Source organism: Schistocerca piceifrons, chromosome 1, assembly GCF_021461385.2.
Source record: "Schistocerca piceifrons isolate TAMUIC-IGC-003096 chromosome 1, iqSchPice1.1, whole genome shotgun sequence".
In the NCBI taxonomy this organism is placed as follows: Eukaryota; Metazoa; Arthropoda; class Insecta; order Orthoptera; family Acrididae; genus Schistocerca; species Schistocerca piceifrons.
Window position 1 is genome coordinate 813,630,100 of NC_060138.1, and position 22,169 is coordinate 813,652,268.

The 22,169-nt window shown below is 43.4% G+C and overlaps 1 protein-coding gene across 1 annotated transcript in view; it reads right to left on the minus strand.

Annotated features, from left to right (window-relative positions):
• The window catches only part of LOC124775353 (transmembrane protein 132E), a 267,220-nt gene that overhangs the window by 44,905 nt on the left and 200,146 nt on the right, over positions 1-22,169 (minus strand). Inside the window, exons 11-12 of the mRNA XM_047250188.1 lie at positions 11,720-11,908; positions 2,469-2,937 (exon numbers count right to left, since the gene is read on the minus strand). Coding sequence (XP_047106144.1) covers positions 2,469-2,937; positions 11,720-11,908 — 658 coding nt within the window. The remainder of the gene's footprint in view (positions 1-2,468; positions 2,938-11,719; positions 11,909-22,169) is intronic.

The following is a 22,169-nucleotide window of genomic DNA, read 5'->3' on the forward strand; positions in this document are numbered from 1 at the left end:
TCTGAGTATTATATTTTCATTTCCGTTCACGTAACGTATTACCCATTCAGTATCGTCATATGCTCGTATGTATACCTGAGCTATTGTTGTCAGCGTTGGTTTGCTGTCGATTCTGATGAGGACAACTCTATCACTGAATTGTTTACAGTAACTCACACTATGTCCTCCCTTCCTATTCATAACGAATCCTACTCCCTTTATACTACTATCTGCTGCTGTTGATATCATCCTACACTCGTCTGACCAGAAATCCTTGTCTTCTTTAAATATCACTTGACTGTAGTGGGCATAGTGGATGAGAACTGTAGAGCCGAAATTGTTCATCGTTTTTAAAAAGGAAGCGTGTCACCAAGACATTCACTTTTCCAATTTAATCCCAGGTCATCTAAAACATTGCTTCACCTATTTCGTGGAAACACCACGAAGGCAACGTTAGAGAGATTTGAGATCTCGTGGAGGTTTGCCAACAACTGTCCTTCTGGCACAGCATCGCCATTGGAAACTGAAGCGTGGAGAAGTAAAAGTAGAGATGGAAAGCTGATCAGGGTTTAATGTCCCGTCGACAGTGAGGTCAGAAGTTCGGATTGTATCGAAAATGGGACAGGAAATCGGCCGTGCCCTTTCAAAGCAACCATCCCGGCATTTGCCTGGAATGATTTAAGGAAATCTCGGGAAATCTAAATTTGGATCTCCGTACGCGGATTTGAATCGTCGTCCTCCCAAATGCGGATAGTGGTAGACACCCAGCACTCACCACAAGGTGGACTGCAGGATATAGATGTGGCTGGAAGTAGCTTTTATATTCTGTGAGTATAGCCGTATTTACACTACTGGCCATTAAAATTGCTGCACCTCGAAGATGACGTGCTACAGACGCGAGATTTAACCGACAGGAAGAAGATGCTGTGATATGAAAATGATTAGCTTTTCAGAGCATTCACACAAGGTTGGCGCCGGTGGCGACACCTACAACGTGCTGACATGAGGAACGTTTCCAACCGATTTCTCATACACAAACAGCAGTTGACAGGCGTTGCCTGGTGAAACGTTGTTATGATGCCTCGCGTAAGGAGGAGAAATGCGTACCATCACGTTTCCGACTTTGATAAAGGTCGGATTGTAACCTATCGCGATTGCGGTTTATCATAACCCGATATTGCTGCTCGCGTTGTTCGAGATCCAATGACTGTCAGCAGAATATGGAATCGGAGGGTTCAGGAGGGTAATACGGAACGCCGTGCTGCATCCCAACGGCCTCGTATCACTAGCAGTCGAGATGACAGGCGTCTTATCCGCATGGCTGTAAGGGATCGTGCAGCCACGTCTCGATCCCTGAGTCAACAGATGGGGACTTTTGCAAGACAACAACCATCTGCACGAACAGTTCGACGACGTCTGCATCAGCATGGACTATCAGCTCGGAGACCATGGCTGCAGCTACCCTTGACGCTACATCACAGACAGGAGCGCCTGCAATGGTGTACTCAACGACGAACCTGGGTGCACGTATGGCAAAAAGTCATTTTTTCGGATGAATCGAGGTTCTGTTTACAGCATCTTGATGGTCGCATCCGTGTTTGCCGACATCGCGGTGAACGCACATGGAAGCGTGTATTCGTCATCGCCACACTGGCGTATCACCGGCGCGATGGTATGGGGTACCATTGGTTATACGTCTCGGTCACCTCTTGTTCACATTGACGGCACTTGGAACAGTGGACGTTACTTTTCAAATGTGTTACGATCCGTGCCTCTACCTTTCATTCGATCCCTGTGAAACCATGCACGACCGCATGTTGCAGGTCCTGTACAGGCCTTTCTGGATACAGAAAATGTTCGACGGCTGCCCTGGCCAGCACATTCTCGAGATCTCTCACCGATTGAAAACGTCTGGTCAATGGTGGCCGAGCAACTGGCTCGTCGCAATACGCCAGTCACTACTCTTGATGAACTGTGGTATTATCGTGTTGAAGCTGCATGGGCAGCTGTACCTATACACGTCATCCAAGCTCTGTTCCACTCAATGCCCAGGCGTATCAAGGACGTTATTACGGCCAGAGATGGTTGTTCTGGGTACTGATTTCTCAGGATCTATGCACCCAAATTGCGTGAAAATGTAATCACATGTCAGTTCTAGTATAATATATTTGCCCAATGAATACCCGTTTATCATCTGCATTTCATCTTGGTGTAGCAATTTTTATGGCCAGTAGTGTGCTTTGCGCACGACAGCGATAACACGACCAACTAAAGGAAACATTTTGATTTTAGCAGTGTTGCGTCAAGAATGTAAGTATGTTATTTACGTGAAATTGATCGGTCAACTGTAGTGATTATGTTTGACGTTAAGGCTTTGTTGGGAAAAGACTTATTTCTACAGTTTTTACCGTCTTCCAGGAGAACAGGATAATTCCACAAACTGTTTAAATCTGCATGTGATGACGGTAGTGCGAGTGTCGCTGGCTCACCGATGGAGATGTCCGGGACGTCGGCGACCATGTCGCGGCTGGAGCGCGGGCCGAAGCCGAGCGGCAGGCCGCCGCCCACGCCGGGGCCGCCGTCGTTCTGCACGAGGTCCGGCCGCTGCGGCAGGTCGCTGCCCGAGAAGTCCACCTCCACGTAGGCCGAGGCGGCCGCCAGCGCCGGCGCCGGCGCCGCCCCCGCGCCGCCTGCGGCCGGCCGCCCACGCGTCACGGCGCCCCCGCCTCCGCCGCCCCCGCGGCAGGCGTCAGCCGGCAGCAGCGCGACGCGCAGCAGGTCTCCGCGGCCCTCCCCCACGGCGATGACGCGGGGGTGCGGCGACGTCACCATGGGCGCGAACGCCACCACCTCGGGGTCGAGGCTCTCCACCAGCAGGTGGTAGTCCGACACCGCCACCTCGCGCAGCGGCGTCCGCGTCCCGTCGGAGAACTCTATGTCTATGTCGAGCAGACCCTCCTGCAACACGAACGATCGTCGCTCGTCTCTCTCATCTCACAAAACACTGTCTCACGGTCATCCTCACGGAGAACGTACAGAAAATAACTTCATTGCGGCATTGACATTATACACGGCCTGTATCAACAAGTTACTTTCTAATTTGCAGGAAGAGTTTTCATACGACTCACATTTAATTCGGGAAGTGGTAAATGGTACTCTAAGTGAAGATAGGATGTAAGGGTTTAATGTCCCGTCGACGACGAGGTCATTAGAGATAGAGTGCATGTTCGGATCGGAGACGGGTAGAGAAAGAAACCACTCATTTCTTTTTAAAGCAATTGTCATTATATTGTCTTCGGCGAGTTGGGAAAAACTCGGAAAACTTGGATGGTCTGATCGGGATTTGAATCTCTGGCCCCCCAGAATAAACATCCACTGTCTTATCACTTCGCCGCCTCACTCATTATATTAGGTGAGCTATACGTGGCCTACGTACTCGAGCGGTAATGTTCTGTGAATGAGGCGAGCGACAGGCATTTATGTGGATTTTTAACAATGGATACGGAGGTCGGAGTGTCGGGATCCGTATTTTTTTTTTTCCAATACAGCCTTTAGCGCCTGAGGTATTACCTCAAGATAAATGTGATGTGATAATGGAGCAAGGTATCGTGTGATTTTCTCTAAAGGTAAATAGACACTTTCAAGAACACAAAAAAGAAAACGTAAATAATAGTACGATACATGCTGGTAGCACGCAGCATGAAAGCAGCGGAACAAGGTGCCGAACGAATGGGAGTATTTGTTCCTGATGGAATATCCAGTCGGAACACTGAAGATCGAGAATCATTTCGAAGGGCTGAGGCGGCTTTTTGACGTTTTGCGAGATGCACAATGCGCTGTGTAGATTGAGCTAGTTTTTATTTGCTTAATAGTGAAAGACAAACCGCCGGGGTACTAATGTGTCTTCGAATTAAATATTTCGACCCTTGCCACAGGTCATCTTCAACTCCAGATCTAATTATTGTGAATCGTATTTTGTCATCGGGATGAAACTTCAGCTTTATCGAACGACGATTCGCTGCAACTACATTTTAATTTGAAGAAGACCTGTGACGTATAATAGCACCGGTGATCCTAAGGAAAATAAAAAGTTATCCAGATGGTGTCTGTCGTCATTCATTATAGTAAAACGCGTTGTGTCGTCAGTTATGTTATTTACTTAAGATGAATGTTACGTAGGGTACACAAAATTGCGTGCGACGTGAGGAAAGTTCTCACAACCCGACGTCACATATGCTTTCACCTTACACTTTTTACCAGAGCATCGGGTTTTCGAGGGCAACAGTGTAGTATTGTATCCCACACCCGAGTCATTATTTGGCAATAGTCCAACGTTACTTTTGTATCTAAAGCTACCTAAAGGAGTCATTGATCGAAGAAGTAGACTTGGCAAGGCTAGTTAGAATTTAAAAACACTCTGTTGTATTTGGGGAAAACTAAGTGTTTGATTGTGTGTGACTATTCGGCTCTCGTTGTTTTGTTACCTTATCCCAAGACTGTACTCTTCTGAGATTTGCTGACGTTGTAGCAAGAAAACAAAATAAGAGTTAAGTGGAGACCGAGGTGCACTGCCTGCGGTCCGGAGGCCGAATCAGAAGTGAAAGTGAGTCCAATCAGATTGACACAGGGCTCAATTAATGTAAGAGTAGTGACTGGCAGTTAAAAGTGAAGCTGGCCACCTCTATCGAAACTATTTCGTGAGTATACGAGCACAGGAAGCTGGAGCGGACCTAGATGGTTAACTTTTTCTTCACAAACCGAGGAGCAGTCAAGTAGCCTGTACCACGTGACTGGCTTAGTCAAACGTTTGTTCTCGGATTTGAGGGAACTGAAGACAAGAAGGAACATTCAAACAGCAGCACGGGTTGTAAAACAGGTCACCCTCAGTAATAGATTCCTTCGTCTCGTCTTCGGATGGATCGTGCCATCCCGCAAAATCTCACTTCAGACCACTGCTAGAATCAAAGCACTCTCGGCCAGCAGGAAAGAATAAGCGACGTAACACTCTCAGCATTACATAGGAAACGTTTACTGGAAAAACCAGATCAGTTTTCTGACTGATGCATGTACAAAACAGTCTTTGTAAGCCTCGTTAGCCTCGCTTTCAGCCGCTAGACAAGGTTCAACTTGCCAGTGTCCCAACCATACTTTAAGTCCATTAAAAGATTCCTATATCCGAGCATTTGACCACCTCTAACGGAAAATACACCCTTACAGTTGGATCCAAACAACTTCAACCAAAATCTCCACAAATACAAACGAGATTGTAAATCAAAGTCAATAAGTTAACATCTTAAGAAACACACATACTCATGAAGTTTCCACAAAAGAACATAAAGGTTTAACGTCCCGTCGACAACGAAGTCATTATAGACGGAGCACAACCTTGGCTTGAAGCATAGTGAAGGAAACGGCCACATCCTTTTAAAGAATTGTCCAAGAATTTGTCTTAACCGAGAGAGGGAAACCACGAAATATCTAAATCTGGATACCCAAACAGGGATTTGAACCATCGTCCTCCTGAATGAGAGTGCAGTCTGCTTACCGCTGCGCCTCCTCGTTTCAATTAAACGTTGCTGGGTCCATCTCTAATTGACCATCACCTCCACTTAGTCAGTGGAGACCTCTCGTCTACGGAGCAGTTACGAGCGCAATAAACCGCAGCACTGATCTACACAAAACTGGAAAATTATTAATCATAATTTTGCTCTCGGGCACAGGAATTTTCTTCCGAATTATTTTACGCTTTCCGTATTAGGAAAAAATAACTTAAGTGCTGCTCTCTGCCCGGTCTTTGCGCAAGTTATTCGCCAACAGGGGCTGCAAAGAACTTTCCGTCGTGGGGGAGTCCATAAAGACAAACTCGACACTGAGCGCAGCGGTTAGCACACTGGACTCGCATTCGGGAGAACGACGGTTCAATCCCGCGTCCGGCTATCCTGATTTAGGTTTTCCGTGATTTCCCTAAGTCGTTCCAGGCTAATGCCGAGATGGTTCCTTTGCAAGGGCACGGCCGACTTCCTTCCCCGTCCTTCCCTAATCCGATGAGACCGATGGTCTCCTCCTCCAAAAACAACTACAACAAACTCGTCAGTTCCACACAGGGAAAAACCTGCCTCCCCTGGATGTGATATGAAGGGTATCAACGTTCATATCATGATCTGACGTCTCAGTGATCAGACCCGGAGTCATGAACCGCTTTACTGCGTAATATTGCTGTCAAGTACTCTGAGCGCCATACGCTAAATAATAACTAAGCTATGGTACATAAACTGCAAACGCAAAGTGTAATGCTGCCAAAATTACTTTTAGTATTTTAACCATCGTCAGCAACTGTAAAGAACCAGCTGCATTAAAGAAGTTTAATTCCTTTACCAGTTTTGGGCACTTAGGTCCTTATTCAGAAGGAGCGTCACCAATAAGATGCATACAGCAAAATGCCGTTTACCTGCGTCAGATATCATGGACAGCGTAGGTTTAGCGACTCCGACCAGGCGGCTATGACTTCGAAAATGGAGACACAACCGGTCGTACAGCTGGGAAGCCTCTTCATGCAGATTATCGCCATCCACACAAAACCACCTTTTTCTCACTCCAATGGCAATGGGTGTGAAAAAAGGTTGCTTTGTGTGGATGGCGATAATCTGCATGAAGAGGCTTCTGCAGCTCTGCTGCCGGTTATATCACCATTTTCGTAGTTATAGCTGCCTGATGGGTGTCGCTAAACCTACGATGTTCATGGTATATGTCGCAGGATCACGGCATTTTGCTGTATGCACCTTGCTGGCGACACTCGAAAATAATGCGATAGAAGAAGGGCACTAAGTGACCAAAACTGGTAAAGAGAATTACTTTTATCGAAGTTATGAAACAGCAGTGTCCTCTGAAAGCATTTATTTGCGTTATTAATACCTCACTGCGTTTCAGTTTAATATTGAATCCCATATACTGAATGCTAAAAATCGTTGTCCTTGTTGTCAAATTTAACCACTGTTGGATTCCTTTATCAAGTCAGAGGAAATAGGCAGTTAGAACGGCGTGTAACCAGTGATGGGACAGCTTCTAGAGCGCTCTTGCGGAGAAATACATCCATCGAGATGAACACAAAAAAAATGGCTCTGAGCACTATGGGACTTAACAGCTGTGGTCATCAGTCCCCTAGAACTTAGAACTACTTAAACCTAACTAACCTAAGGACATCACACACGTCCATGCCCGAGGCAGGATTCGAACCTGCGACCGTAGCAGTCGCGCGGTTCCGGACTGCAGCGCCTAGAACCGAGAGACCGCCGCGGCCGGCGAGATGAACACACTACATAGAAACTGTGATGGGAGACCGCTATTAAAATAATGGACTCAACCAAAAGAGGGAGACCAGCGGTAGGCATCAAAATTGTGCGTGCCTTTAAAATATGTTTAACGGCGTATTTATCTAAGAATTACGGATACAGACATTCTCTCGCTTTTACCACCAGTTGAAACAGAGAATTTAGAGCCAGCCAAGAAAAGAGCGAAGAACTATGTCGCTAAATAAAGGACCCTGGTTAGCTGTGAGCCAGTGACTGCATAGGGAAATCTGTTCTAACATCGCTCTGCGGCAGCACTGCGCTGATTGTCGAGATGCAGTTAGCGTCTCTGCATCGCTATACTGACATTCGTGGTTTATACGCCTATGAAATGGTTTTAGGTAAGCTTCACCTCAGCTAATTTCACGTCTAGCTACTTCAGGTTAGCTCAGAGAGATTGTGAAACGCAACTAGCTACGATCAATAAACCCAGTAATTACTAATTCGTAATTTCGGAAGGGTTGAAACAGTATAGCAATTTTGTGCTGACTCCACATTCCGCATAATAGCAGCAGCATTAAATCGGTTATGCTTTACCTATAGGAATTGAGTTTCAAGACGCCATACTCACTCTGATATTTTCCATCGCTATGATGACATCCTTTAGTAGCGTATAGCAGCAGCATTAAATCGGTTATGCTTTACCTATAGGGATTGAGTTTGAAGACGCCATACTCACTCTGATATTTTCCATCGCTATAGTGACATCCTTTAGTAGCGTATGAGAAAGAAAATTTCACTCACATATGGTGGACTCCTGTGGCTTGGTTGCTATCGGGTCAGGTGCAGTGTAGAGGAAAAGTTGTCTAGACATAATTGTAAAAATTAAAATAAGTAAGTTCTGGGAAATAGCATCAAAATAATTTATGGGTGAAACACCACCGTTCTTTCTCCGTTGAAATTCTTTCCAGTTTATTCTGCTAAAAGGAAGCTCACCAGCAACATATCCCTGCATTGGCGTCAGAACGGGTAGTTGGAATGGAGCGGCGGTCAACTGTTATTCAGGGCAGCACTTCTGCTCAAGACAAGTGCTCGCATAATGATGTATGAGACTGCTGTGCTCCTGCCAACCGTTTAGGTACTTTCAGGATTGGATCAGTTCCCATTGGGATGGTGCAAAATTAAAGACGCCACCCTAGAAAGATACTGTGATTAGACTCAGAAACACTAACAGCTAATCCCATCTTACAAGCAATTGATGGTTAGTTTCATGTGCCATGTATCATTTTGCATGATGTGGAAAGAGTCAGTATACATTCTCACATCGCAAATGAATTTGCAAATATGGCTACATTCTGAACAACTGTAACTTTTATTCTTTTCTATATACAGATATGTGTTAGTAATTCCTGACCACCTCCTTTTTTACACATTATAATAATAGAAATTCTTCAATGGAATAAAAGGAGTTGTCAAGGAGAATTTATTTCAGTTGGTTTTCAAATTTTGTTTTCCTGTCAAATATTTTACATCACTGGGTAAGAGATCAAAAACTTTTTTTTCAGCATTGTGCACCCCTTTTTGTGCTAAAGACAACCTTAATGTTAGGTAATTAATGTCATTTTTCCTTCTGATATTGTATTTATGTACATCTTCGTTCCTTTTGAACTGTAGAGGGTTATTTAGAAAAGCTCCACTGGGGAATAAATATACTATGAAGCAGTAATCAGAACGCCGATTCCTAAAACAGACGTCTACAAGACGATCGTTTTCGAGCAACGAAGACTTTCTTTCTTAAAGATGAGTTATCCCATATCGTTATAACATTCTACATTATTGAATGAAAATGCTGATTTGTGTCTCCCCAGTATTTGCAATGGTACTACGTCAAATGTCGTTGAAGTAAGTTGTTTTAGGAGTTCAAAATGTGCTCTTTCCAACGTAAATTCTCATCATTAAGGACGTCTAAGAATTTTGAAGTTTCCAACCTATTTATTATTTCCTACCATGTGTTACACTTATAATTGGTGAAGTACCCCTAGATGTTCAGGACTGAATATTTCGAGTCTTCTTAAAACTGAAAGTGGGACCATTCGCCGAAAACCAGTGAATGATACTTTTAAGAACTTTGTTTCCCATATCTTCTGTTTCTGTATGTATGGTTGGACTGATTACTATACTAGTGTCTTCTGTAAAAATAACTTATTCTGCTTGTTGTTCGGTGGGCGGAATATCATTTACAAACACCGTCATGCACAAAGATATGCAAAGATTTTAATATGTTTTTCTAAAACTAAAACTAAAGAAAAATGTTCACATAAACATAGATCTGCAAATATATAGTTACCGAGTTACGGCTAAAAAAAGACTTTGCCTCAAATTTAGCGACTTCGCTAATATGAAGCCATCGCAAAACTGTATGAGGTTAAAGTAAAGCACAATTTCTATTTATTTTGTTGTTATTGATCTGGTAATATAATAAAACATGTCCCAGACGTGTATCAGCAGTAGTTTTCCTGAACATCCAGAGAAGCAATGAAGTAATTTCTTAAAATTTTTAATTTCTTAAGTACTTGGCCCAATTTGTTTTTTAAATTCCAGACAATTGCACAAATTTTTCAACAGAAGTTGTAGCGAATTTAATTTTGGAAAAATTCCTCTCTCGTAAATTTGAAAGGCATCCCTATTTCATAACTAATCTACAAACTACAACAGTTACTATGTGGTTTCACTTAAAACACTATTGTTATTATGTTCTTTCACTGAACAATACAGAAAACTAACTCTCTAACGGTTGCCAACAATGACATAAGCGTTTTGACATTCTTAATGGAAAGTAAACAAATTTACTTGTTTCAAAATTTTAAACATGTCTGAAGCAGGACCTGTTGAAAATCTTCACGGTAAATGATAACAACCAATCAGTTGCAGGATAGATTTATTGAAATCCTCGACCACGGTTTCGGTATATCTAAATATACATTCATCAGAAGCAAAAATACATCCTGCAGTGGAGATACATAAAAAGAATCATGCCAAAGGCGTCGTCCTCGCGCTAGTTCACAGGCTAAATACTGATGATATGCCGTGTTCACATCGACCTTCTCTTCATAATTATGCTGTACAAATGGAGGTGATATTTTAATTTTAACTACTGACGACGCCTTTGACACGATTGTTTTTATGTATCTCCACTGTAGGATGTGATGTTAGTGTATTTTGCTTCTGATGAAGGTATATTCAGATATACCGAAACCGTGGTCAAGGATTTCAATAAATCTTTATCCTGCAACTGTTTGGCTGTTATCATTTGCCGTGAAGAATTTTTTTTAACTGCTGACGACGCCTTTGCCATGATTGTTTTCATGTATCTCCACTGCAGGATGTGATTTTAGTGTATTTTTGATTCTGATGAAGGTATATTTAGATATACCGAAACCGTGGTCAAGGATTACAATAAATCTTTATCCTGCAACTGTTTGGCTGTTATCATTTACCGTGAAAATTGACTTGTATAATAATCTTTGTTTCTCTGGATGTTCTGGAAAAATACTTCAGATACACGTCTGGGGCATGTTTTATTAGATTCAACAGACCAATAACAACAAAATAAATGGAAATCGTGCTTTACTCGTATAGTTATGCGATGGCTTCATATTAGCGACGTTGCTAAATATCAGGCAAAATCTATTATTAGCCGTAACTCCGTAATTAAACATTTTCGGGCCTATTTTTATATGAAATTTTTTCTTTAGATTTAATTGTAGAATAACATATTAAAATATTTGTATATCTTCGTGAATCACACTGTATATTAGGAACAACAGTGGAACTACGATTGAGCCTTGGGTAATCCCGTACATGATTCCTCTCGGGACAGAACTATGTTCCCGGACTATATTGGTTGTATTACTAAGTATAACTTTCTGTATTCGTTTGGTTAGATATGACATTATCCATTGACTGGCTATACCATCATTCCCATAAAATCTCAATTTATCTACAAGAATTCTGTGATTCATACAGCAAATGCCTCAGACAGGTCGCAGAAAATACCTGTCGGCGCTATTTTATTATTTAATGCTTGTAAAACCTGGTGAGTGGACATGTAAATGGCGTTCTCAGTAGAGATGCACCTCTGAAAGCCGAACCGTGATTTGTGAGAATATTACTGTTGCTTTGGTGAGATTCTATTCTAGAACATTCTCAAAAATCTTGAAAAATGATGTTAGCATTGATGTCAACATAATATAAAAATATGACATATAATGAATCAAAATACAAAAAACATGCGATTTTTAATTGTGGTGGTACGCAGTGAAGCCGCTAATTCTTAAATAGAAATGTGTCCAACAAATACACATGTACAAGGCATCTTACGACAGTTCAGCAACCTCTGAGAATTTTCGTAAAGACTGCATTCGTTTGATAAGAGCACAGCTGCAGAGTCCTACCTGGTACTGGGCAGTCAGCTTCCTCGTGACGGAGGTCTCAGCAACGTATCCGTTCTCGACGGCGCTGTCGGGCACTATGGATAGCTGCAGGCCCGACACGACGCGCACCTGCAGGCGCGTGATGGACACCTTGTCGTTGCCCACGCGCACCTCCTTGGCGCCGATCACCCTACCCGTCGGCGACAGCACCTGCCGTAAACGACACGTAACATCCACATTACAAGCATGTTTGAGTTACGAGACCTGCCGGCCACACCGGGATTCGAAACAAGATCGCAGCCACGAGCGGACGCGTCTCTTGCAATTGAACGGGCAGTTTGAAGAGCTTTAGTCAGACACTGCGTCCTACCTTTCATTCCGAACTACACTCATGCTCATAAATTAATGATAACTGCAGAATGTGGTGCCACACAACGTGGCACTAGAGAAAACTGGCGTTACTGGCATAGGCACATAGGAAACACACACGACACAGATCTGTAAGTCCACGGTATTGGTGACAACACAAACGCCACTGTTTCCGGTGCATGTACCCCGACATCAATGTGGGATATGATCATCATGCACACGTACACATGCCGCACAACGGGTTAGCATACTCTAGATAAGGTGGTCGAGCAGCTGCTGGGGTATAGCCTCCCATTCTTGCACCAGTGTCTGTCGGAGCTCCTGAAGTTTCGTAGGGGTTTGAAGACGTGCAGCGATACGTCGACCGAGGGCATCCCAGACGTGCTCGATGGGGTTTAGGTCTGGAGAACAGGCAGGCCACTCCATTCACCTAGTATCTTCTGTTTCAAGGTACTCCTCCACAATGTCAGCTCGGCGGGGCCGTACGTTATCATCCATCAGAAGGAAGGTGGGACCCACTAAAAAGGTGTGAAAAATGACGTCCCGATACGCCTGTCCTGTTACAGTTCCTCTGTCAAAGACATACAGGTGTTTACGTGTACCAATCATAATGCCACCCCACACCATCAAACCACGACCTCCATACAGGTCCCTTTCAAGAACATTAAGGGTTTGTTATCTGAACCTGGTTCACGCCATATGAAAACCCGGCGAGAATCAGTGTTCAGACTATATCTGGATTCGTCCGTGAACATAACCTAGGATGACTGTTCCAATGACCATGTACTGTGTTCTTGACACCAGGCTTTACGGGCTCTCCTGTGACCAGGGGTCAATGGAATGCACGTTGCAGGTCTCTGAGCGAATAAACCATGTCTGTTCAGTCGTCTGTAGACTGTCTGTCTGGAGACAACTGTTCCAGTGGCTGCGCTATGGTCCCGATCAAGGATACCTGCAGTACTCCATTGCCGTCTGCGGGCACTGATGGTGAAATATCGGTCTTCTTGTGGTGTTGTACACTATGGACGTTCCGTGCTGTAGCGCCTGGACACGTTTCCTGTCTGCTGGAATGGTTGCCATAATCTTGAGATCACACTTTGTGGCACACGGAGGGTCCGTGCTATGACCTGCTGTCTTTGACCAGCCTCCAGTCGCCCTAGTATTCTACCCCTCATAACGTCATCAATATGTGTTTTTTGAGCCATCCTCAACAAACAGTCACCATTAGCACGTCTGAAAACCTCTGCACACTTACTCGCTGCACCGTACTCTGACATGCACCAACACACCACTGCGTATGTGAACTGCTGCCAGCGCCACCATGCGACGACTGCAGGTCGAATGCACCGCATGGTCATACCCCGAGGTGATTTAAACCCGTAAACCGCCCACCAGAACGTTGTTTCACCATGCATCAGCATTATCCTTAATTTATGAGCATGATTGTGCATACAGGTTACCCTGCCAATCCTCTAGAACCAGCATCGTTTCGGGAAGACCCTATAGTGGAGAGACTGTCTTTTAATACAGTCGACGTTGTCAGTGGAGCATAAACGTGTACTTCAGGCGAACTCTTCATTATACTGAACATTCATGACAGTTTGCACTGAAAGCAGAGAGGCAGTATAAACAGGAAACTTGAGGCGTGCACAGAAAAGTTCGAATGAATGTACAGCCCCTGGAGAAAGTAGGTATCAATGATAAAATATCGGCCAATCTACTAACTGTAACGCACTCAGTACAGCAAGTAAACTGCATCAAATAAAATGTTTCAATCATCGATAAATTTCTACCTTTCTATCACCTGATAACACTAGTCAAAATAATGTATGGAACAATAAAAATATTAAACGTTTCTCAAAATGTGTATTTTTATATTATAGAAAAAACACTGGCAAATAGATGAAGCAGGAGCGCAGTAAGCGCAATGTAGACCTTAAAAGACAACGTAAAAGTCAAACAACGCAGTTGAGTCACTAGTACAAAAGAGAAGTTCATTTATTCCCACAGGAAAGGGCGATTTCAATGGAAACACCCGTAACGTAGATGTTAGGTATAAACCAAGCAATGTACGTGAAATCCAAATATCAACGTCCTTAACTAAGGAGCCATTTAGGAAAACTACAGATATTAACAAGAACCTGAATAATATTGAACGATAGCTTCGTAATTATTTGTTAGTGAAAGAGCTAACTGAAAATCTGAACAGTGTAATGTAGATGAGTTTTGCTATATGTGCAGCAAAATAATTGATAAACGAAATAGACAGGATATGAAATGCGGATTGGCTATAGCAAAGAAAGCATTTCTGTAAAAGAGGAATTTGTTAACATCTAAAACATAATTTAGGCTTTTGGTAATTTTTTCACAAGGTATTTGTCTGTAGTATAGTTTTGTACGGAAGAGAAACGACGACAAGCAGTTAAGACAAGAAGAGAACAGAAGATTTAGAAATGTGGTGCTACAGTTAATGCCGAAGTTTGGATGGATAGATTCCGCAACTAATGACGAGGGACTGATGAGAGATTGATGAGAAAAGAAATGTGTGGCACAGCTTTACTAAAAGAAAGATCGGTTGATAGGACACGTCATGAGACCTTATAGAATCAACAATTTAGTACTGCAGGGAATAGTGGGAAGAAAAACTGTAGAGAAGGACCAAGGTATGAATACAGTAACCAGGTTCAAATAGATGTAGGTTGCAATAGGTATTCGAAGATGAAGAAGCCTGCACGGAATATACTAGGGAGTAGAGTTGCTCAAACTAGTCTTGGACTGAAGAACACAACAACAGAATCCAAACAACAATTGTAAAACAAATGTTTTTGCTGAACTCTTCTCTGTCAGAGACTTTCTCTGAAACAATTACATAACTTTTAAACGTACTGCTCGAGAACAATAAAGTAAATAAATGGAGATCAATTATGGGAAATTTCTTGAATACTTACCTAGCTCTTAAGGGTGCGGAGATGAAAAGAAATATATCTCAAATTTCAGTATAATCTATGCATAAAATTACAGGATTTCGAGCTACTATGCGAACAACATTAGGAGTACAATGCTCTAGTAAACAGTAGATTAATGCTAAGGCTGTCAAATTAACTCGCTTTTGACCTTAAAAAAACATAACGCAGACATACGATAATCAAAATACAGGGCTGACAGTGTGTTACTGTCAAGTAAGATGAACGCCTGTGCAAGACATGACACCAAGCAGTTATTTAATCTTTAGAGAGATGATAAAATTATCCATTTTATTAAGTTGTGCACTGCTGTTATTGTAGCACACGTAAGATATCGTGGTGCAAAACTGTTGGTAGTGTTGAACATGCCGTTTGCCTTGCCGGGTGTGTAATCAACAGCAAATTTTTCCGGAACGCGCCTAACAACATACACACATCAAAAAAACTTTGGATCACCGCGGTGCCGAGAGTTCCGGACCCTCTACAGAAAATTGTAATAGAGATCAACATAAACATCATTTCCGCACTTTTAATTGCTCATGAAAATCACACATTCCATGTTGTACCACCATACAGCGAGACCTTCAGAGATGGTACAGATTGCTGTACACCCCGGTACCTCTAATGCCCAGTACCACGTACTCTTGCATTGCTGCATGCCTATATTCGTCGTGGCATACTATCCACAAGTTCTTCAAGGCACTGTTGGTTCAGATTGGCCCGCTCTTCAACGGCGATTCGGCGTCGATCCCTCAGAGTGGCTTGTGGGTCACGTCATCCATAAACAGCTCAAAAATGGCTCAAATGGATCTGAGCACTATGGGACTCAACAAAAATGGTTCAAATGGCTCTGAGCACTATGGGACTTAACATCTGTGGTCATCAGTCCCCTAGAACTTAGAACTACTTAAACCTAACTAACCTAAGGACATCACACACACCATGCCCGAGGCAGGATTCGAACCTGCGACCGTAGCAGTCACGCGGTTCCAGACTGCAGCGCCAGAACCGTTAGACCACCGCGGCCGGCCCATAAACAGCCCTTTTCTATCCATCCCAGGCATGTTCGATAGGGTTCATGTCTGGATAACATGCTGGCCACTCTAGTCAAACGATGTCGTTATCCTGAAGGAAGTCGTTCACAATATTTGCACGACACGAGCGCGAGTTGTCGTCCATGAATACGAATGCCTCGCCAATATTCTGCCGACATGGTTGCACTATCGGTCGGAGGATGGCATTCACGTATCGTACAGCCGTTATGGTGCCTTCCAAGACTACCAGCGGCGTACATCGGCTCTACATAATGCCACCTCAAAACAGCAGGGAACCTCCACCTTGCTCCACTCGCTCAATAGTGTATCTAACGCATTCAGCCTGACCGAGTTGTCTCCAAACACGTCTCCGACGATTGGTTGAAGGCATATGCGACACTCATCGGTGAAGAGAACGTGATGTCAATCCTGAGCGGTCCATTCGGCATGTTGTTGGGCCCATCTGTACCGCGCTGCATGGTGTCGTGGTTGCAAAGGTGGACCTCGCCATGGACGTCGGGAGTGAAGTTGCTCATCATGCAGCCTATTACGCACAGTTTGAGTATTAAAACGACGTCCTATGGCCGCAAGAAAAGCATTATTCAACATTGTCAGGGTTCCTCCGAGCCATAATCCGTAGGTAGCGGTCATCCACTGCCCTTGGGCAGCCTGAGTGTGGCATATCATCGACATTTCCTGTCTCTCTGTATCTCCTCCATCTGCGAACGACATCGCTTTGGTTCACACCGATGTTTAGAGCCCTTCCTGGCACAAAGTAACAATGCGGACGCGATCGAACCGCGGCATTGACCGTCGAGGCACGGTTGAACGACAGACTACACGAGCCACGTACCTCCTTCCTCATGCAATGAGTGGAACTGATCGGCTGTCGGACTCGCTGTATCCAGTAGGCGCTTCTTATGCATGATTGTTTACACCTTTGGGCGGGTTTGGTGATATTTCTGTGAACAGTCGAAGGGACTGTGTCTATGATACAATATTCACCGTCAACGTCTATCTTCAGGAGTTCTGGAAACTGAGGTGATGCAAAACTTTTTTTTATGTGTATATATAGTGTGAGCTACCGAAGCGTGCGGAAAATGTGCAAAAGAATCAAAGTAGTATGTAACATTCTTCACGCAAATCGATATTTATGGAGCTTTCGCTGCTCCTGTGTAGCTCACAAACGACAAGCACATTGGTTGCAAAATGTAGTATATGTTTCAAAGTGAACAAGCGAGAGGGGGTCGTACGTAGTAGCTTCGGGATCAGCTATGGTGGCTAACGGAGCGACTGGGGATTTGTCGTCGAACGAATGTGGCACACTTTTCCTTAACCATTTAACGCATATTGCCAACACGAATCGGGAAGCCTTGCAAGAGGCTGCTCGTTCCCACACCTTCGCTCGGTTCCTGTTGCACTGACAGGTAGTTACCGAAGGTCATTTTTACCAACGAAAACATTAACGATAAACAGGACATAAAATCTCGACTGAGGCCTGCGATCACTTTTATGTTAATAATTGGCAACCAGTGCTGTCCAATCGCAATAAACATCTCATGACGTTATTGCGATTGTACAGCATTGGTTGCCAATTGGAAATATTAACGTTAATTTTGGATTAATACACTGCCCAAACAAAAACAAATGTCTACAGTTTCTGCCGAAGATTCTACCGTATGCATCGGTAAGTCACCTCATTTAAATATGGTTCAAATGGCTCTGAGCACTATGGACTTAACAGCTGAGGTCATCAGTCCCCTAGAACTTAGAACTATTTAAACCTAACCAACCTAAGGACATCACACACATCCATGCGCGAGGCAGGATTCGAACCTGCGGCCCTAGCGGTCATGCGGTTCCAGAGTGAAGCGCCTAGAACCGCTCGGCCACCAAGGCCAGCTCACCCCGTTTAGTAACTTGACAAAAGTCATGGGTTATTTCCTGATATCGTGTCGGACCTCCCTTTTTCTGGCGTAGTGCAGAAACTCGACGAGTCGTGGACTCAAGTCTTTGGAATTCTACTACAGAAATATTGTGCCATACTGCCTGTATAGCTGTCTATAATTGCGAAAGTGTTGCCGGTGCAGGGTTTTGTACACGAACTGACGTCCCGATTATGTACCATAAATGTGGAATTCATGTCGGGCGATATGAGTGGCCAAATCAGTCGCTCGGATCGTCTAGAATCTACTTCAAACCAATCGCGAACAATTGCAGACCGGTGCCATGGCACACTGTCATCCATATAAACTTCACCATTGTTTGGGAACATGAAGTCCATGAATGGCTGCAAATGGTCTCCACGTAGCCAAAAATAACTATTTCCAGCCAATCATCAGTTCAGCTGGATCAGAGGACTCAGTCCATTCCGTGTGAACACATCCCACACAATTGTGGAGTCACCACCAGCTTACACAACGACTTCTTAACAAGTTGGATCTGTGGCTTCGTAGGACCTGCACCACTCAAATCTACCGTCAGCTCTTACCAACTGAAATTGGGACTCATCCGAACAGACCACGGTTTTCCAGTCGTCTAGGGTCCAACCGATATGGTCACGAGCGAAGGACAGGCACTGCAGGCGATGTCATGCTAGTTGTAAAGACATTCGCGTCGGTCGTCGGCTGTCATAGCCATTTAACGCAAAGTTTCTCCGCACTGTCCTAACGGATAGTTCGTCGTACATCCTACATTGATTTCTACGGTTATCTCGCGGAGTGTTGCTTTTTTGTTGACACTTCGTCGCTGCTCTCGATCGTTAAGTTAAGGCCGTCGGCCACTGCGTTGTCAGTGGTGAGAAGCAGTTCCTGAAGTATGGTATTCTCGTCACACTGTTGACCCTGTAGATCTCAGAATATTGAATTCCCTAACGATTTCCGAAATGTAACGTCCCTTGCGTCTAGCTCCAGCTACCATTCTGCGTTAAAAGTCTGTTAATTCCCGTCGTACAACCATAATCACGTCGGACATTTTTCACGTGAACCAATTGCGTATAAATGACAGTTTCGCCAATGTAATGTCATTTTACACTTTTTGTAGGCGGTACTATTGCCATCTGTATAGGTGCATACAGTTATTCCGTGACTTTTGTCAACTCATTGTATAACACAGAGACAGTAAGAAAACGGTATCGTGAACTTCAGCAGGCTGCAATGTGTGTCTGAGGGACAAGTGCATGATACGAACTTGTGTAAAGAAACGGTGCTACAGAGCGTCTAAGTTATAGGGACCAGTGGCTTCAGACGGGAAATGTACACAGACAAAATGTTGTCGTCAGCGGCGCCTGAGTTTCTGAATGCTGTGGTAACTTGTTCTTGTTGTCTGTCTGTGTACAGACTCGGGTGTGGATTATTTACAGGCGTTAGTTCCTATAATTTCGACTGTCTGTGGCGTCGTTGGATGACGTTTCTTGACCTTGGGTGCTATTCTGAATTTATTCCTAAAAATACCATCTACAGTCCTAATTAATTGGTTGGTATCGATCTGTAGAACATTGCATATAGAAGAAATGAAAGGTTGAAGAACTAAGAGCAAAGTAAATACCTCCACTTAACTATTTTCTAATGGTGACAGGAAGGACATCCGGCCACACTTTAAATTAACCAAGATAAAACCGTTAATAATAATTCCATCGCTGGGCCGACGCAGGGCAAAAGCACAGCAAAATAAGGATGAACTGCTCTCTAAGAATGTCATTTCCTTTTTGAAAATACAAACTTTCATTTACCTACTAGGTCACTGTTTCAAACCTGAGTGTTGTCATTCGTTTCGTGGTGCTGGTCGGACATGACACGTCTTTCCGCCATAACGCAGGGTATCAAGTTCTGTGCCATATGAATGGCTATGAAAACTGTATGCAAAGTGAATCACTGTGTTTGTGTAGTACGAATAAAACGACAGGATGACCGAGTTGCTAGTACGTACTCTGCTCTTCTCACAAAGGTGGTCTCCATATAACGAACAAGTTGCCATCAAAAGTTATACAGATCCTCTCGTTAGAATACATATATAGACCTCTCGTTAGGATACACCGTGAAAAAGTTTTGGTTTTAAACCAGAATATTAACGCTATGTACGGTGACCACCAGTTACACACTACCATGTCGCCTCCGGTTTTTTGCTTAAACACAGTTAAAAATATTCTTACGGGATACTAGCCAGCTACCTGTGAATAGAACACCATTGCCTTGGATGTTGTCCTCCCATGGAACCAGCCCGTTCGGAAACTGGGACGTCTCTATGTGTTTTTACTTAGCGTTAACAACTTACATTTGCAAACGACTCTGTCTTTCAGCTATCAATTATAAGTTGCTGTGCATGTCATTCTCCTCTGGAACTGACTCGGTTCAAATCCTGCGTCATTATTTTGTGTTCCTTAGTTTACAGAACAAAATTATCTTTGTGTTTCACAGTCTTATGATTGTTCTGATGTGTAAATTGCAATTAAACGTGACACTTTTGACACTACCGTAGGCTGTATGGTCTTGCAGCCCAAAACATAAAGGAAGAATCTTTTTTTTTTTTTTAAAAAAAAAGGACCATTTGCTGTTCTGTTACAAAAGTGAGTTGCGCATAACAAATGCTATGATAAGTAACATTCGAAACTCGGTAAAGGCAGAAGTGAATGACTAGTCCTTTGTTACACGTGATCTAGGCGACTTCCACTGACAAGTTAAAAGTATTTCATTTTACTTGGTCCCTACCGAACTTACGTAAATACATTCCCAAACCACCAACAAATTTGGTATCTTGATTATGGTTGATAGTTTAGTTCTCTAACATTGCATTTGTCAAAAAAGAGGCATCCTTCTGAAATAAATTTCTTTTATTTCTGTCTGTGATTTCGAAAAAGGTGTTTGGTCCTTAAACTGTCGACACACGGACTGTGCATTCGAACGTTGAGCACGCCAAGTTTCTGACGTGATAACGTGGAATAAGCACTTTGGAGAGTCTTTCTGAACGTGCAGATATTCTGAACGTGCGTTTGAACGGAGACCAGTGAGAGGGAAGAATGCCCCCTGTGTTACACGCGCACCATCTCTGTTACGTACAGAGTCGCGAGACACCGTATTGGCTTTCAACTGAAAGCCACATCTCTGCTATTTCTAAGCACCAGGAAATTTCGGATCTCTCGAAAGGCGGTCGTTAATTGTAAGCCTGTTGTAATAAAATGATGCGAAACGTCATATTGATGGTTAAAGGATTATTGTAACTTGCGAATTATGAATGTATGAAAGTAAGGCGACGGATTAGTGAGGATCCATCAAAAAACGCATTCTTCTTGGTACCATTTGTCATAATTAAATGTTGGTTAACAACGCATCTAGCTTAAAACTTTCAGGAGATGGTAAGATGCAAAATATGGTGGTAAATCATACACGGTCGGTGTAGTGTAATGTAACACATGAGATGTTACTTGTTCGCCTCCCACTGGTACAATATTTGTCTTTTTTCCTAACCTTCGCGGTTTGTAATCGGTTCTGATACTTTCTTATAGTTTAATAGAAGAATACTCTATAATATTCGATGTTATGTACATTTAATTGCACTCATGCTGAGGAACGAGTTTGTTCGGTGGGTTTTTTCTACAAGACAACTTGCAATACTGAGTAACATATTTGCACTTAGTTGTCTGAAATTTTGTATGTATTTCACATGTTGTAAAGATTCTGCTCCTGAAGACGAACAGTAATCAAGTAAGAATGACCTTGGGGTTTTACTGAAAGTGAGAGTGATGAATTAATTTTTATTTTATTTGAAGAACGCCTATAAATTTGTATCGCAAAATTTGCAATGAAATTTTTATAAGCCGGTGCCCTTATTGACTGGACATAGTATTTACCTTTATGCCTTATACGATGTTCACTTATATTGAAATTATTTTTTATGTATACTACAGACGTCCGCCGCTCGCGGTCTCGCGGTAGCGTTCTCGCTTCCCGGGGACGGGGTCCAGGGTTCGATTCCCGACGGGATCAGTAATTTTCACCTGCCCCGAGATCACTGGGTGATGTTGTGTCGTCTTCATCATTATCGTCATCATCATCATCATCATTCATCCCCATTACGGTCAGTGGAAAGCAATGGCAAACCACCTCCATT